This window comes from Heptranchias perlo, chromosome 9, assembly GCF_035084215.1.
Source record: "Heptranchias perlo isolate sHepPer1 chromosome 9, sHepPer1.hap1, whole genome shotgun sequence".
NCBI lineage: Eukaryota > Metazoa > Chordata > Chondrichthyes > Hexanchiformes > Hexanchidae > Heptranchias > Heptranchias perlo.
The window spans coordinates 66,053,407-66,071,203 of record NC_090333.1 but is presented as its reverse complement, the minus strand read 5'-3'; the positions used below and the strand labels follow the sequence as shown (position 1 = coordinate 66,071,203).

At 43.6% G+C, this 17,797-nt stretch overlaps 1 protein-coding gene across 6 annotated transcripts in view; it reads left to right on the top strand.

Moving 5' to 3' along the window:
• Positions 1–17,797, top strand: part of nos1apa (nitric oxide synthase 1 (neuronal) adaptor protein a) — a 381,173-nt gene that overhangs the window by 169,975 nt on the left and 193,401 nt on the right. For 4 of the 6 annotated variants that reach the window (XM_067990661.1, XM_067990660.1, XM_067990659.1 and 1 more), the window contains 3 exons: positions 5,085–5,177; positions 10,270–10,341; positions 14,685–14,743. In XM_067990661.1, the coding sequence (XP_067846762.1) occupies positions 5,085–5,177; positions 10,270–10,341; positions 14,685–14,743 (224 nt within the window). The remainder of the gene's footprint in view (positions 1–5,084; positions 5,178–10,269; positions 10,342–14,684; positions 14,744–17,797) is intronic. The other 2 variants (XM_067990662.1, XM_067990664.1) reach the window with 1 other exon arrangement.

Below are 17,797 nucleotides of genomic sequence, written 5' to 3'. Positions count from 1 at the left end.
AGATTCAGTGTTTTGTGTGTTACCTCTTTTCTGAACCATCGAACGGTTTCTATAAACGGACCGTTGTTCCCTGCAGACTGAGGCTGTACCTTTTCTATACTCTCCGGCTTTGCAGAAGTGTTGCACCCAAGAGCCAAAGATGACCCCATGTTTATTAAAGTGCTTAATGGATTTAACATAATCTTCCACCATGTTACTGAGTACTCTTCGAAATAGTGGATATTACCAAGAAGGCTGGTGATTTGAAGGCTAAAGCACCTACTAATTTTATTTACAAACAGCAATATGAAGCACAAAAAAAGGTCAATACCAAAAACACAACCTAAATATATAATCTAAACAAGCGAGAATATCTGTCTCTAATGTCGCTATTTGCCTTCAGTCAACTCAGCTTTTAATTTGGTTTGACTGTCTCTGTCCATTGATGAACAAAGCTCTTGATGTTGGCCATCTCCACGACAACGCAAACTTATTGAAGAAGACTACTTCGCAATCCGTTTGGACCACCAGCGTCCATGAAGATTTCTTCTGCTGTCTCTAAAGTCCTGCTGATGGTGTCAAAACCGACACGTTTGGCCAGCTCTCAGATCTTCCTTTCCCATATCAAATGATATCTCCTGCAATTTTATAACTGCTGTAACAAACCAAACAATACTGTGTCCACCAATATATGATTCTGTCTGCCAAGATACAAAAAAAAAATCAGTATGAGTCAAGTGGATTTGTTACTAATTGGGTCAAAATCTACACAATGGAATTAAACCAAAAGGTCGATTTTCTTGGGTTTAGCACCTAAATAACATCTATTTGTTGGGTGCAATGTAAAGGACAATTGGGTGCTATCCCACTATGCTGTTTAGCACCTGCACTTTTTAGCGTCGCTAGGTGCCTTACGTGTTCAACTCCCATGTCAGTGTGGTCCAGATGAAGTCATGGTGGCCTGAGCCCCATTTTTCTATTGCCTCAGGTGCAAGACAGATGCTGCTTGCCCTTTTATAAGTTGTGTGCTATGAGCTAGTGAGTTACTGTTACGGTTGAAAACTATCAGCAAGGGCAGTCATATTCCTTCTGTAACCTTGTGGATTTACGTACAAAGGTTAAAAAAAAGAGTTGCATTGGGAAGAGTTTTGGTCTGTTTTAAGGAGGCCCAGTGACCTTTCCATACTCCTAGTACAGCCACCCGTAGCACTTTTAGGCTCTATTCATTCAAGGATTTAGATTGATGGATTCAAACTCCTTCCCCATTGGGCTATTGCCAGGGATCTGATGGATCCATACCGTCCCATTCCTCTCCATTTCCCACACGGAGACTACTGCAGATTGGTTCCTGCTCCCCACTGGGTTAGACTGACACACATCCTTCCCACAGGCCTACTGGGGAACAGATAGACTTGTATCCGCTTCCCTGCCCCAATAAACGGCCACAGTGTCCATATGTACCCCTGCTCTCCACTGGACCATCAGTGGTCAGATGAACACCTATTCATTCCCAATGGACTGCCAGGGATCAGACTTTCTTGCTGCTATAAATGATGGGAAACTCAGCCAAATATTGACTGCATGAGCAGGTGGACTTTTTCTTTCTTGCATCCTTACAGAAACCTTTGGGAAAGTGAAAACATCATTTGCTCCTCATTGTATGCACACTGAAAGATAGAAAGACTTGCATTTATAGAGCGCCTTTCATGACCTCAGGACATCCTAAAGCGCTTTACAGTCAATAAAGTAGTTTTGAAGTGTAGTCACTGTAGGAAACGCGACAGTCAATTTACAAACAGCAAGATCCCACAAACAGCAATGTGATAATGACCAGATAATCTGTTTGTGATGTTGGTTGAGGGATAAATATTGGTCAGGACACCAGGGAGTTACACCCCTGCTCTTCAAAATAGTGACATGGGATCTTTTATGTTCTCCTGAGAGGGAGAAAGGACTTTGGTTTAATGTCTCATCCAAAAGACTGCGCCTCCGACAGTGTGGCACTCCCTCAGTACTTTTGTCATTTTATTTTAAAGAGTCTGTGCTTCTGAACCTGACCGATCCAAGTTTGTAACTTTCCCAAAACAATCGGAAGACCAGTTTGGATTTGGCACTAACCCCATATAAATGGACGATGTGTGAGTTGTGCATAGAACATTTAAAATGTACCAACTACTTAGTGTCATGCCAAGGAGGTTCAGTTTGGAATTAATTACTCTGCTGGTGGAGGGAGCAGCTGATTATGTTGTCTGCTATAGCTCATTAGTTGAAGCTTCAATCGATGGTCCAAGGTTGAGACTGGGTGGGGGGCGGCTAAGCAATTACTAGTTTTCTTGAAGTAAACTACAGTATTACAGATGATTCAGTATAAGATTATAGCCAAGGGATATGACTACGAAACATGACAATCCATTCTTTCTGCAGAAACGTGCATTGGTGCAGTACTGATTTTAAAAAAAACAACACTCAGAAGTAATGGTGACAGCAGAAGGTTTCAAAAGCCTTGGAATAAATAATCGGAGTAAACTCTCAGCATGATAGTTTTCTTTTAAAACCAGACACTTTCAGAAGCCTCTATTACTATTCATGCCATGAACAGAACATGTTTAAATGGCTGAAATGTTCCTAGAAGTTTTCCAAATGTCTGTACATTGATCTACAACAATGCAGGACTTAATTTGTCTTTCATTGACGTGGCTTGACTGGACTGACGGTCCCAATTCATAGTTAATGATGATTGTGTGGAAATTACGTAATATTGACCCATCTCTCTGCAGAGTTTTCAAACAGAGCTTGTCACCAGTAGATTATCAGTGCTTACTTATTTTATAAGTGCTGTCAACTCATTAAGACATGCAAAGGATTCAGGCTCTGAAAGTGGAAGGTTTTGGAGGGGGGGGGGGGGGGGGGAAGAAGAAACCAAAGAGGGGAAATTAACATGTCAACTTGTGGTAACATGGGGCCTGAATTAACTAATTTGTGTCAGACTGGTGCATATTGACATCTCCGAGTGCTACAAGATCTGTTCAGCTGGAGAGATGGCAGGCTCAACTTTACAGTCACAATCTTCTCAATTATTTTAAATGATGCTAATGGAAATATGATGATGCGGTGCTGTTTTATTTGAAGTGAATTTCTAATTTAAGACTAATTTCAATAAACGCCCGGTGCATTTTTGGTTACAATGGTGGTCGATGTTGCTGCAGTCATTCTCCAATCAAACCACCTAAATGTGCAAGTGTCAGTGACAGTTCAGGCACATTCAGATACAATGATGCTTCAAACTAGACAATATTTAAGCCCAGTCTATAGCAACTGACACTTCAATCATGTCTATAGTGGCTATTGCTTCTCACCATGTCGCTACTGGCTGACACTTGGAACTTTTGTTCCTACCAGCTGGTACATATGACTGTCCCTACTGGCCGCTATTTATGACCTTACTTGTACTTGCTGATACTTCTAGACCTGTCCGTACCAATTGGTGCTTATGACCGTTTCTTCCCACTGGTTGAGACCTGACTCAACTTTTTCCCACTTTTCAACTGGCCTCCCACGCTCTAAACTCTATAAACTACAACTTGTTAACTCTGCTGCATGTGTCTTGTACCCCCTAACCCATCACCCCACTTCTTGTTGATATACATTAGCTGCAATGCCTCAAGTTTAAAATCCTTGTCCTTATCTTTCCATCGCCTTGCCCCTCTATTTCTTCATCCTCCTCTCACCCAAATACCCTTCACCCACCCTGCTCCCCGACAGAATTTGTGTATGCCGTTGTTATCTACCACCCTCCCGTTGCTCAGTCGTTGGTGGCAGAGCCTTCAGATGCTTGGGTCCTACTCGCTGGAATTCTTTTTGTAAACGCTTCTTCCACTGCATCACTCTCCTTTTTAAAAAGAAATCTCCTGATAATCCATCTCTTTAATCAAACCTTTAGTCATTCTGCCTAATCTCTCCTTTCCTGGCTCAGTGTCCATTTTTCCTTGCGCCTTCAGTGAAGCCCTTGGGACATTTTTTTACATTAAAGCTGTGCACAAATGGAAGTTGTTGCTTCTGCCATTATGACCATGAATGTACCGCCTAATCTTTCTGACCTTGTCCCTGCTGGCCGCTCTGCTCACTACTTCCCTCCTCTCCCCTCCCCCATGCTCACCAATTTTTGAATTCCATTGTTTGGCAACCCCACTTCTGGCAGGGTTTAATGGCTAACGATCAGAAACAGGAACTCTGGTCAATCTTCCCCTCACCAATTTAGCGGCACTGAGCCCAAATTTATTTTTTTATTCATTCATGGGATGTGGGCGTTGCTGGCAAGGCCAGCATTTATTGCCCATCCCTAATTGCCCTTGAGAAGGTGGTGGTGAGCCGCCTTGTAGCATCCTTACTGCTGTAGCAAAGATTGGGATGGAACCTGGGACCTTATCGGTCAGTATGGGTCAGGTATTCACTGGCAAGGAGCTTTGTTTCTGTTTTTAACATTTACATTGTTTTGTGCTGCAGAAGATTCACTAGCCTCAACAAAGCTACCACAACAGTGCAAAGCAATTCCCCGTCTGTAATCTTATCATGACTCACTGCTCTGTCATATGCGACCATTGTAAAGGCCATTGTCATTTATCATTTATCAGGAAAAGAGCAAAATCATGGTCTGCATATATGCATCCATTTGTTTCTAACCTTTTTTCAAGTTGTACTCTTTTTAAAATCTTCTACATATAGTTTCTGGGTTGAAGTGCCCAGTTGACGTCTGCCAGTTTTGATTCTGAGCTGGCTGCTGAGAACAAGTGATAAATGACTCAGGATAAGTCAATGTTTCCCTCCCTCCATCCATGGGGCAAATGTCTTCGCCCAGTGGCACTTGCCACATAGAGAAATCATGGGTAAAAGTTTGTGACCTACGATCCTGCAGCACAGCTGAAACACACTGTGCCCTTGCTATTTTAATATGAAAGGTGGTGGGGTGGGGTGGGGGGGCTTCGGAGGTTCATTTAAACCTTCAAGTAAAATGGCGGATAATGTTCTCCATATACCTTTTTCTGATGGATAAGGATGGCATCACTTATTAGTATATTAACAGAGCTCTTCCATCCCTTTTATTTCAGTATGAATTCAAAGCCAAGAACATCAAGAAGAAGAAAGTGAATATAATGGTGTCAGTGGATGGGGTCAAAGTCCTCCTCAGGAAGAAGAAGAAGGTGGGTTGACCTTGACGGGCTTTGAAGTAGTGATTAACAGCAAAGTCTACATGCTGCCAATATGGAGCGTTCAATCATCATCCACTGCTGAAGGTTCATGCTTTGCGGTTCTCTTGATTCATTGTGTGCAGCTAGAAGCAATTTGCTGTGAAGTTTATTCATTTACGACTCCTACGGCTGCTCAGATGTTTGACCCCCAGAGTATTTATAGGACTCGGCTTTGGTCCCTGACAGACCTTGTAAAGGTCTTGGTCCTCGGCTGTGGTGTTGATTGAATGTGACATCTGTTTACGCACGCCACTACCTATATTGTATGTCTGTGAAGTGATGAGCTGGTTACTGTTGGTGGCCGCGGTTCAGATGCAACTGTTAATAATTACGAGATGTGGTTGGAAAGTGGAGACTTCAGGCGTTCTGTACCAAGCCTGATTTTTTTTTTAAAAATCTGCATGTGAAGTTTTTACACTCTGCAAAAAAAAAAGCCAGCCTGATGGCCAGATGCTGTTAGATGCCCTGCCACAGCAAATTATGGCCCATTGACATCCAGCGTGAGTTGGCACTGCACTTTCTGCAATGTGAATTCTCACAGCACAATTCTTAAAAGGTTTAAGTTTCAATAGAAACAGAAATAAAAATAATGGGGCTTATTTTCCTGACCTTTGCCCCCAAGGAATGCCTGTTCCCTGGTGCATTGTTCAGGAAAAAGGGGAATGTGGTTGTGTTGGTGACTCCAATAAAATGCAGTTTGGCCTCCTCTCTGCCTATAAGCCTGCAACTCCAATTGAGAAAGTTGTAAAACTATTCCAACTTCCCAGTTTTTGGCCCTCTTCAGCTGACTGCCAGATCTCTCGGACCTTCCGATCTGAGAAGGGTCCCAGTGCAAGCCTATCAACACCTTCTTCAGCTGCTCTTCCGTCTGGGTGCCCACTGATGATGCTGTAGGAAATAGAGATGAAAAGCCAGGAATGCCCCCTCCCGCCTCATTACTCAAGCAACCCTGGGTCTCTGCCTATTGCAGTTGCAGGCCCAGCTCCATCCCCACCCTTCCCCCACAGCACCCACTCACCTGCGGGGACCTGGAAAGCCTGATGCAATGTAAAGGGGCTGGAGACAGGGGTAAAGAATCTCTGCCCGCTTTTTCCTGAACTATGCACCAGGGAACAGGCATTCCTTGGGGGCAAAGAGTCAGGAAAATAAGCCCCATTATTTTTATTTCTGTTTCTATTGAAACTTAGACCTTTTAAGAATTGTGCTGTGAGAATTCACATTGCAGAAGGTGCAGTGCCAACTCACGCTGGACGTCAATGGGCCATAATTTTGCAGTGGCAGGGCATCTATCGGAGTCTGCCATTAGTTAGACTTGCCCCTGCGCTTTTAGCTTTTTAAATTTTTTGCGTGGCAAGTTTCTGAAAGTGCAAGCTGATAACGTCTCAGTGAGGGAAACAGAGACCTGAGTGAACAGGGCAAGTAACTGTGTATCTCCTTAATCAATCAGATTGAAGGATTGTGAAATTAACAGTGCAAGGACTGAGAAGGAGGGTGAATTAGACTGGGTGAATTCAATGTCAAATCAGGTACAGAAAGAGAAGGAAAGAAAGATTGGATTAAGAGAGAAAAAAGAGACAGAAAGGAAAAGTAAACATTTTTTTGCATTTTTAAAATATCCAACAACTATTAAAATTTGAAGGAATGAGACTCGACACTTGTAATAGTTACTTTTCAGTGCCAGAGAACTGGCAGTGATTAACACTCATCATGTCGTTAAAAGGATACTTAGACTGAAATGGACAAGCCCTAACTTTCTGTGGTGAGTTTAGTTCGTATCTACTGCGCAAATACAGCAACTTCACACCGTTCAATGCATTTCAATGGTGAGGCAGACAGAGAGATGCCGCTTTCACAAAGCTAATGGCGCATCAGCTCAACTCGGACAGCAGCTTTTGGATATTTGAGTTAAACCGCGCATCTGCCCCTCGCCTGAAGTTACTGTACCATTTGCACATAAATAACACAGAGCGCCATTAGCCTCACCGTTATTTTGACAGCAAATTCTGACCCTTAAAGGCAGCGTCACAGTAACGCTTGCAAAGCAGGCTGTTTCTGCCACTAAACGAGCCCAAAGATGGCCTATTAAGGTTATAATGCTCCTTTAAGTCATTGATGTAAGAGAGGCACATTGGTGCATTCAAACACTGTTCTTATTAACTGCAATCTGCAAGTTTTTTTCTGAATGGTTGATCCGGATTTTAAACCTGCAAAGCTAAGCAATGTACCAGTTATTGAGCAGAATGACCTTGCAGATCTATTGCTTTCTGTGTAAAAGGCAGTTCAAAGATAAGTAAAAGTTTGTAATCAGTTAAGACTTGTCAACCCTGTTGTCCCTCCAAATTATTCATTATCCAAGAGCAGTCATTTGATGCAACAGCCAGGAGCTACCACAGGGAGCCATCACACTGCAAGTCTAATTAAAAAGCAGTGTCTAGGTTAATCATGTTCTATGCTTTCATGCTCATGTTATCTATACGAGGATATGAGAAAGCAAGAAGCTGATGTCCTTGTGTCCATCTCATTTTTTCTTATTGTAATGAATGTTGGCAATGGTCAATTTCAATCTTCTAACCCAATACTGCATACATTAGTCCAGTCGTTTCTGGGCTACCTGCCTCAGTATGTTGGCAAGCAGCACAGTCACTGTATCCTTACAGGAAGAGTTTTAATAACTGCAGAAGGGAACTCCATTATCCTTGTCGGAGTGATGATGCTTCGGTTGCCTCTGAGTCGGTGTCTATTTATTTTTCAGACTTCCCCACACCCTGTGTGTTAATGTCCCAAGCACAAAATGGCATTCAAAAAAATAAGGGAAAGTAGTTAGTGTAAGCATACGAACCTCCTTATGTGTCAGTTGTGTTTTATAAAATAATCCTTAGAGGAGACCAAGAAAAGGTCTCCTCTAAGGACTTCTTCATAGAGAATAACAGAATGGCTGTCAGCTTATAGGCTCTGCTGAAGGGTAGTCACTGTTGTAATGTAGAAAACGCGACAGCCAGAGTACTACCACTGAGCCATGGCTGACAACCTCTTAGTCAGATGCTGGGAGTTGCATACGGATGGACTCAGTGAACACTTCATTCAGTTCTCTCCCCTTTCCCATGCGGAGAGGTGTCGTGTTTCTCCGAGCAGACGAGTATGTTGAGATTGAGATGCCACCACCCTTACACCATGTGGTGCTGTTCCAACCCACAGTCCCATGTGATTTATACAAAAAGAATGTGCAACCTATAGGCAAACCAGAATTTGACCTGCCCCTCCAGTTACCCTGCCCTTTAATTTAATAGTCTCTAGCTACGGTAGGCCCAGAACCAAATGTACAAACTGCAGAGATAATATGGGGGGAATTTTAACTCTTCGCCAATTGGCAGGAAAGGAGTGGGGGGGAGCAGTTCAAATTGAGCTGTTCCATTTCCTGCTCCGCTCCCACTGTTTCCCAATTTTAATGCCACCAGTTTTTAGCTGATTAAGATTCCCGCTGGACGCTGGCAGAAGCCTCAGTAATCAGTGCGAAACAGGGTACCAGGACGCACATGGGACCCCGACGGATTTTTAACCCGCTTCTAAGTGGGGACGGCCGCAATCACCAGGTAAAACTGCCAGGAAGCCAGCGGGACCCTCAGAGGGCTTGTCACATTCAGCTGCAAACTCCGTGAAGCTATTTATTGACACAAATCTATCAGCCTGTTTTGAGATAGTTGGACTTGAAGATTGTGATGTTGGATCTGACATAGTGCAGCTCCACAACAGGGCCCCAGTGGAGTCATCGCAGCTGAATTGGACTATGTGTAGTTTGACTGCTGCCTTTTCACACTGAATTTGTGCTAATAAATTGAAGCTGGTAGTTTTACACCGACAACAGGCACACAGCCGATATGTAAACAGACCCTGAGAGAAAATACCTGGGGTAAACCGAGGTGAAGGAGTTAGAAATATTCAGTAATACTTTTCATCCCAGAAATTACATGGTGTTTTTTTTATTATTCAGGATGTTTTCATGCATTTGTATTGCATTCTGCACTTCATCAAGTAGTGAATCAAAAATTGTACCAAATTCACGGCTAATTTTCAAAACATTGTGGAAAAATTATCCATTTCACGGTTGCTATCAATTGTGCCCACTGGCCCCGAGCGGCACATTTTTTTTTAAAAGGGACACATTCTTCATCGAAAAGATTTTGGCAACCTTGTTTGCTTTCCAAACACTTGAAGACGTACCATTTTAGGGTAGATTTTGTGAATGAGGTGTTGCTCAGAAGGAACACAACGGCTTGAATGAAATCTGATTGTCAGAAATACAGATAAGTAAAGTAATGCTGATTCAGATTGTGCCTTGGTTGTGTAAGGATTTCACTTCGCATTACAAATACCATGAGAAGGAATTGACCAGACACTGGATCACACATTACAGTCACCTGACTGCAAAACACCTCTGATACGATGGGATGGCTGCTGTTCAGGACTAATTTACAGAGATGATGAGTTGACTGAGGCTTGGTTTCCCCTTCATTCTGTCAGCTGTTTCCTGATGCAATTTTTAAAGCTCTAAATCAGAGCTTTTGCAGACATTTGGGTCTTGCTGTTTTCTGAAGGAGGAGGGCTTGTGGGGGAGTTGGTTTATTTCTTATCTGAAAAAGAAAAACACTATGTTAGGATCTTAATTCACTTCCCTGTAGTAATTAATGCAAATTATTTTTTCTCATTATTAATACATCATTGAGTTTTTTTTTAAAGTTAAGAGAGGGGTGCTGTTCCTACTTTTTTTTTGAGAATGTCATTGTTATAAAGTGGGTTTCTCTCCGAGCGTTGAGATATTTTATTGTAAGTAATGCATAAATTAATGTATTGCTGGCTTGCTGCTTCTGTTGTTCATCACTTGAGGTTTTCCCGATTTGATTCATTAATGCAGCAAGTATATTTTGTACCGGTTTTCTTGTAGTGCGTTGGTTGTCTGCGATAGGAGGGAGGATTTTTGTTGTGGTGATTTATTGGTGCTTTAGTATTTTGGATTATTAATTGTGTTATTGATTATTGCATACTTTAGATGGTCAAGAGTCTAGAAGCAAAGGACGAGGACAGGAGAGTAACCCCGACTTCATTCTGGATGACTCTCCTTGTAAGTCGTTTTGGAATATTAAATCTTTGTATATTATAACATTGTTTCCTCATGTTACGCTTTACACTTTTGAATGTGTGATATTTTTGAATACATTTTTAAAAAGCATAAATTTTTAATTATCGGTTTGTAATTTCAATACACACAATAAGAAAAGAACTTGCATTTATATAGCGCCTTTCACAACCTCAGGATGTCCCAAAGTGCTTTACAGTCAATGAAATACTTTTGAGCTGTAGTCTCTGTTGTAATGTAGGAAGTGCAACAGCCAATTTGCACACAGCAAACTCCCACAAACAGTAATGAGATAATGACCAGATCATCTTTTTGAGTGATGTTTTGACTGAGGGATAAATATTGGCCAGTAAAACAGTAATGCTTGTAGCTTTGTAATATTTTCATTAACATGATTTTAGGAGAGAATGCAGATTTTCAGTTTGTTAAAAGAATACTGCACATATTCTGAGCCTTTGACCATGGATTTGGGAGTTGTGGTTGAGAACCAATGAGGTACCAATGGTGGGGCTCGATCTTTGAGATGCTCCTTGTCTGGCTGGAGAGATGCGGAGCAGTGGTGAGAAGGAGGTGAGGTGAACGCACTTTTGCCCCAGTGAATTGATGTAAAGCTGGCCATGAGTGAGACTGACAAAACACATACCAGAGATTTAAAAAAAGTAAAAGCTGTGAGTACTGGGAATCTGAAATTAAAACAGAAAACAAAATGGCCTAGAAATTCAGCTGTGCGGGTGCTAAACGGCTTCTTAAGCCTCCAAAATGGCAGGCAGCAAGCGCACGCTCGTTACAAGCTAGAAGTGTTCTGCCCGCCATATTGGTAAAAGGCAAAAAATTGACATGCAGTGCCCACGCCTGAAACAGGCCTGTTTGAGGGGGAAAGTTGGCAGCCAGCTGACTCTGAAATACCAGGCTTACATGCGGCCTAACGGGCGGTCCTTACAGGGGCCACTTTAAGGCCGCAACCCACAAGGCAAGTTTTTAAAATATACTTGCCTGAATGTGGAACCGGGAGGAGCAGGACCCCACGTTTTTTAAAAAAACGCAGGCCGTTCCCCACCTCACTACCGATTTCATTTTCCCCCCCTTCGGCTTGAGGCCCGATCGCTTCACCCCAGCCAGCGATTTCCCCCTCTCTTTCCCCAGTTGCCCCCCTTACTAACTCCCCTGAGAGCCGATGCTAGTGTCACAACGACCCAATAGTCAACGACGCTTTGCCGGGCAAGCTGCGTCTCACCCTCCGTAGTTCTCCCGTTTCATGGAAATGAGGCCTGAGGCCCAATATCTGGGGTGCCTCAGGCCTCACCGTTCCGGCACAGGGATTGAATTTCGAGGCCAACGCAAGTTGGTTTTTGTTTGCGTGTGCCCCTGAGACTGTTTTTGTTTCACTGCAGTAAAGAAAGTGCTAATGGAAGGCTACGCTGAAGAGAAAGTGATGACTTCCTTTGTTTTGATCATAGTTTTATAATAAAGGTATAAATTCAATGGAAAGTAAAATCGGACGGGGTGTAAAACGAGCGGCTGATCCAACCCCATCAATTTCCCGCCGGGCAGATTAGGTTAAAGTTAACCACCCTCCCCGCAATAAGCTTGTCGAAGGCACTACCAGAAGGTGAATGCTGGGGGACTGTTCAGTAACCTGCCTACCTGACAGAGGCTATAGACTTTGAATGGCTCAGCACGTGGGCAGAATGCTCATATAATCCTGGTTGAGGAATTCCAAGCAAAAGGTTGGAATGGACACATTCCCCAGAAGCTAAGCTGGGTTTCGGTATTTGATGTTCTATACAAACAGATGCCTTAGAAGTTCTGTCTGTTTCAGTTCTGCCCTCCGTGATATCTTTTTTGCTCATCAGCATTTTCACATTGGGCAATGTCTCCAAGGTTAGTATAATGCTAATGAAAAATAAAATTCGACTTTTAAAAACAAAGCTGGTGTAAAGCATTGCTTTGTCTTTTTATCTGCTAGAGCACAATAGTAGATCTGTGTGGATTTTTCATTGAACTTTTACAGAAAAAATCATTTGTGCTATCAACATTTTAAAAAAATATAGAAATTTTGTTTAAATATTGCGAATGCTGCAAATCTGGACCAGAAGCAGAAGGTACCAGCACCTGAAGTCAAAAGATAACAATGTTTCAGGCATGACCTTTCACCAGAACTCATCTTTCAAATGCTGATCGACCTGTTGTTAGTCCAATTGAAATGATGTGGAGATGCCGGTGATGGACTGGGGTGGACAAATGTAAGGAGTCTTACAACACCAGGTTATAGTCCAACAGCTTTATTTGAAATCACAAGCTTTCGGAGTTTTCCTCCTTCGTCAGGTGAGGAAGGAGGAAAGCTCCGAAAGCTTGTGATTTCAAATAAAGCTGTTGGACTATAACCTGGTGTTGTAAGACTCCTTATATTAGAAAGGGCAGTTATAGTGAATAGATGAAACCTTCCACCCATTAAATCTAAAATTCGGTAAAACTCTATGCTATGTAATTCCTAAAAGATCAGTGATCCTATGATGTCTGGTAAGCTGTAAGTAAAAGAAGAAAAGAACACTTCAAAAAAAAATTTCTCCCGCCCCCCCCCTCTCTCCATATGTTTTCTTTATTCTTCTCCCTCTATAGGCTGCCATACTCATGGGCCCCTCAACCACAACCCACTTGCTTGTCCAAGGTAACCTATTCCCAGGTTTGGAATGGTGCCTTTTATTTAGCTGAGCATGAGAGGAACGGAAAAGACTCCCTCATCCTCGTTGGGAAACTGTGACCATCTTCTACTCAGGGACTCCCGTCTGCAGCTTTACTGAGACTGGAATTTCCCAACAACAACTACTTGCATTCATATAGCGCCTTTAATGTAGTAAAACATCCCAAGATGCTTCACAGGAGCGTCATCAGACAAAATTTGACACTGAGCCACGTAACGAGATATTGGGACAGGTAACCAAAAGCTTGGTCAAAGAGGTAGATTTTAAGGAGTGTCTTAGAGGAGAGAGAGAATTCCAGAGCTTAGGGCCTAGGCAGCTGAAGGCACGGCCGCCAATGGAGTTGCGAAGGAAATCGGGGATACACAATAGGCCATATTTGGAGGAGTGCAGAGATCTCGGAGGGTTGTAGGGCTGGAGGAGGTTACAGAGATAGGGAGGGGCGAGGCCATGGAGGGATTTGAACAACGAGCATGATGATTTTAAAATCGAGGCGTTGCCAGACCAGGAACCAATGTCGGTCAGTGAGCACAGGTGTGATGGGTGAACGGGACTCGGTGCAAGTCAAGATACAGGCAGCAGAGCATTGAATGAGCCCATGTTGACAGAGGGTGGAAGATGGGAGGCCGGCCAGGAGAATATATATAGGAGTGAATTCCCATCGGGAGAATCACCAGCATGACCGCACCGCCGTACGTAGCACATATGCTGTGTTGATTCACAATTATATTATGCCATTTTCTCACCCAAGACTAGTTTTTTTTAAAAAGTGGAGCTGAAATCATTGGAGACGGTGGTTACAAAAAAAAATAGTTTCAGTTTATGGTTAAATCCTGACCATCAAACTTCACTGCAACTTTCATCCTCTGCCCATACAATACTGCTATAATAAAAACATATTTCATTGCTGTGTAACAATAATGTAAGGCACTCCAAGGAGGAGCCATTCACGGTTCCTGAGTTACGAGACTTCTGCTTCTGAATTCACTGGGACCCAGTGTGATATCAACATTCAGAATCAGCTCCATGAAACTTGGCAAACTTAATAATTCTATAGAAAAATCTGTTAGTGTTGAGTAAAAGCAAGCAACACAAAAAATACACTTCAATTGGGCATGATCACTCCTGCCTGTAACAATAACGACTTGTGAGTATGTTGAGCAGTGTCAATGGCTCATTTCTCCTTTTGAGGACACATTTTGCAGCTTGTGTACTTTCTGCTACTTCTGCCATGTATTAAGTCCTCAAGTTCTTGATTGCTGAGACTTCTGCACCACTTTATTATGTTTAAACTGAGCGATAGGGAAAGATGGCATCGTAACATAGGAACAGGAGTAGGCCATTCAGCCACTCGGGCCTGATCTGCCATTCAGTTAGATTGTGGCTGATCTGTACCTCAACTCCATTTTCCCACCTTTGCTCCATATCCCTTGTTACCCTTACCGAACAAAAATCTATCGATCTCAGTCTTGAAAGCTCCAATTGCTGCGATAAACTGGACTTGTTGTCCAGCCATTCCCCACAGACTATCAGCATTGTACCACTGCAGTGCTTTCACTTTCAGGTTAGTTGACAATTTATTACTGATATCTGCTAAATAATTTTTCCCTTTTTTTTTGTTTTCTTCAGAAAAAAGAATGGACCTGGGATGAGAGCAAGATGCTCATAATGCAGGATCCTATCTACAGGTGAGTTGATGTTCTCCCAAAAAGTAACAGTGTTATAAGCGTGCATGCTGTGAACGAGCAACTTGTCGTCGCTCCAATCTTTCCCGAGAGTTCAAAGCTCACGAGCAGCCAATAAACATCTGTTTACATACACAAAGCTGCACCCCACTGTATGATAAGGCAACAGCTGGCTTATTATCACAGCTAGGAATTCCTCTGTCATTCATGAAAACACAAAAAAATACGCTTGAAGAGCTCTCTGGCGGTTTTATCCGTTGAGAGATTGTACAGCTCAGTAAGTTCATGTTTTTGTGGAGGTATCGATAATTCCCGTAAGTGTGCTCTCTGTGTTATAGTTGCCATGGGAACCGACAAAATGCTCCAGTGATGCATGTAAAGATTAGAAATGTTCCTTAGTTGTAAGTTGTTTAGGGAAATCCCTTTTATTAAAAAAAATGATTCCGATCTAGACTCTATTTAATGGAATCAGCCTGTAATGGCAATAAATAGCTACAGAAGACTCGTCTTCCAAGACCTAAAAACCTTGGAAATATGTGGATATCTGCATGTTTGTTTGAGGTATTTGAACTTTCACCTATGTACATGGAATTTACAGCACAGAAACAGGCCATTCGGCCCAACATGGGAATACTAGTAGAGAAGCCTGCCTTCTCCCACCCCAGTTCACACTTATTTTACAGTTTTCCCCCTACCACCACCTCCATTCACTGAGAGGCCTATATCAATGCTGCTCCATAATCTGACACTAGGGCCTCGATTTTTACGGAGGGATGGGAACGATGCGCACAAGCCCGGTAGCAGGACGTGGAAGCCCGGCCGATTTTAACGGCCAGTCCTCATTTAAATAAAAGTTCCCGGAGTCCCGCCCGACACTACCTGGCGGTAGTGGGAATTTGGCGGCAAGAACGGTCCCCGGCAGTCAGTGGGAGAAGGGCTTTGAAGGCGATTCTGGGTTTGGGTTGGGGGGGTGGGGGGGCGGTGCCAGCACGATCGAGGGGAGGCTGGGTCAGAGGAGGCCCAAGGATTCCTTGTGGAGCCTGGGGGGAGCACTCCTGCTCCTCCTGGCCCACAAGGAGTTCTAACAGGGGGTGGCCGGGAACACGGCGAGTTGGAGCCGGGAGGTAGATTTTTCAAATTTTAACCCCTCCCACGCAACATTCTTGCTGGGGGCGGTGGGGGTTAAAATCCTGGCCTCGGAGTCTGACTCGCAACGGTTCTCCTCCCCTCCTGTTCCACAGTGGCCAGTTTCTATTCTCTGCCTTCCCATGCATACCTGGACAAGATCAGGTAATGGCCAGATCAAACCCACATCCTACTAGGAAGTGCCACAGAGGGTTAGCGCATTGACCTGTCACATTTCATGATGCATTGTAGAAACCCCATAATTTGTCGCTGATAGCTTGCATTAAAAACTACTTAACATCTTCCCCCATTGGTTGCTGGGAAAACATACCACCCACAAGTAACTTAGTCCTGCAGATCAGGAAGATCTGGGTTTTGAGCCCTAGTCTATGCTGTTACCTGATCTCAGGGAGGTAATGAGGCACTACAATTGGCCTCAGTATCCTTTGGCTGGGGAGAGGGAAAGAAAAGTCAGTGAGGGTTTCCATTACTAATCACTATTCGGTAATGGCGATGTGCAGAAGTTGAACAATGATGGGATCAGGCTCAGCTGTATTCCCATGGCCAAATAGCCTGTCCGTGTTCATCGTCTAGGTTTAGCCGGGGAGAATGGGTACTCGGGGAAGATACCACAGGGCTGCAGCCACCGGTGGCACCTTAGCATGACATTGAGCACCATGTCCAGGACAGGAACAGGGACGAAAATAAATTAATAAACAGCATGCTGTTCGTTGTTTGAGTGAAGTCTCAATCTTGCCGATTATCTTCTCCAAAGTGAGACTTTATTTCAAAGGATTTTATAGGCATAGAAATCAGACTATTGGTTTTACCAGTTTGTTATGGTTGTGACTTGTTTGCAAAAGACATGAAGGCAAGACATAACTGTGAAGGTAGGAACGTCTACATAATTCCAAGAAAGACTAATCAGTAGGGATCGGGTTACTACTCCCTTTCCAACAAATGGCTGTCTGCCCCACCATTGGCAGCCGTCTGGGCCCCAAGCTCTTGAATTCGCTCTTCCTCTCTCTCCTTTTTTAATTGTAAACAATTTTACAACACCAAGTTATAGTCCAGCAATTTTATTTTAAATTCACAAGCTTTCGGAGGCTTCCTCCTTCCTCAGGTAAATGTTCAGGAGCTCCTCGAAGCCTACGCATTTATACATATAGAACAATACATGGTGTTTACAGAATGCCCCTGCAACTGCCCGTTGCCAAGGCAATCACCGTGTTCAGACAGAGAGGTGTCACCTGCAGAACCCCCGAATACACATTCAACAAAAAAACAAACAGGAAAAAAAAACAGAGAGAGGCAGAAACATCCGGAAGGCAGAGAAAGCCAGCAAATGACCCATTATATTAAAAACAGATAACATTTGTTCGCTGGTGGGGTAACGTGTAGCGTGACATGAACCCAAGATCCCGGTTGAGGCCGTCCTCATGGGTGCGGAACTTGGCTATCAATTTCTGCTCGACGATTTTGCGTTGTCGTGTGTCTCGAAGGCCGCCTTGGAGTACGCTTACCCGAAGGTCGGTGGATGAATGTCCATGACTGCTGAAGTGTTCCCCGACTGGGAGGGAACCCTCCTGTTTGGCGATTGTTGCGCGGTGTCCGTTCATCCGTTGTCGCAGCGTCTGCATGGTCTCGCCAATGTACCATGCTCTGGGGCATCCTTTCCTGCAACGTATGAGGTAGACAACGTTGGCCGAGTCACAGGAGTATGAACCATGCACCTGGTGGTTGGTGTCCTCTCGTGTGATGGTGGCATCTGTGTCGATGATCTGGCATGTCTTGCAGAGGTTACCGTGGCAGGGTTGTGTGGTGTCGTGGACGCTGTTCTCTTGAAAGCTAGGTAATTTGCTGCGAACGATGGTCTGTTTGAGGTTGGGTGGCTGTTTAAAGGCGAGTAGTGGAGGTGTGGGGATGGCCATA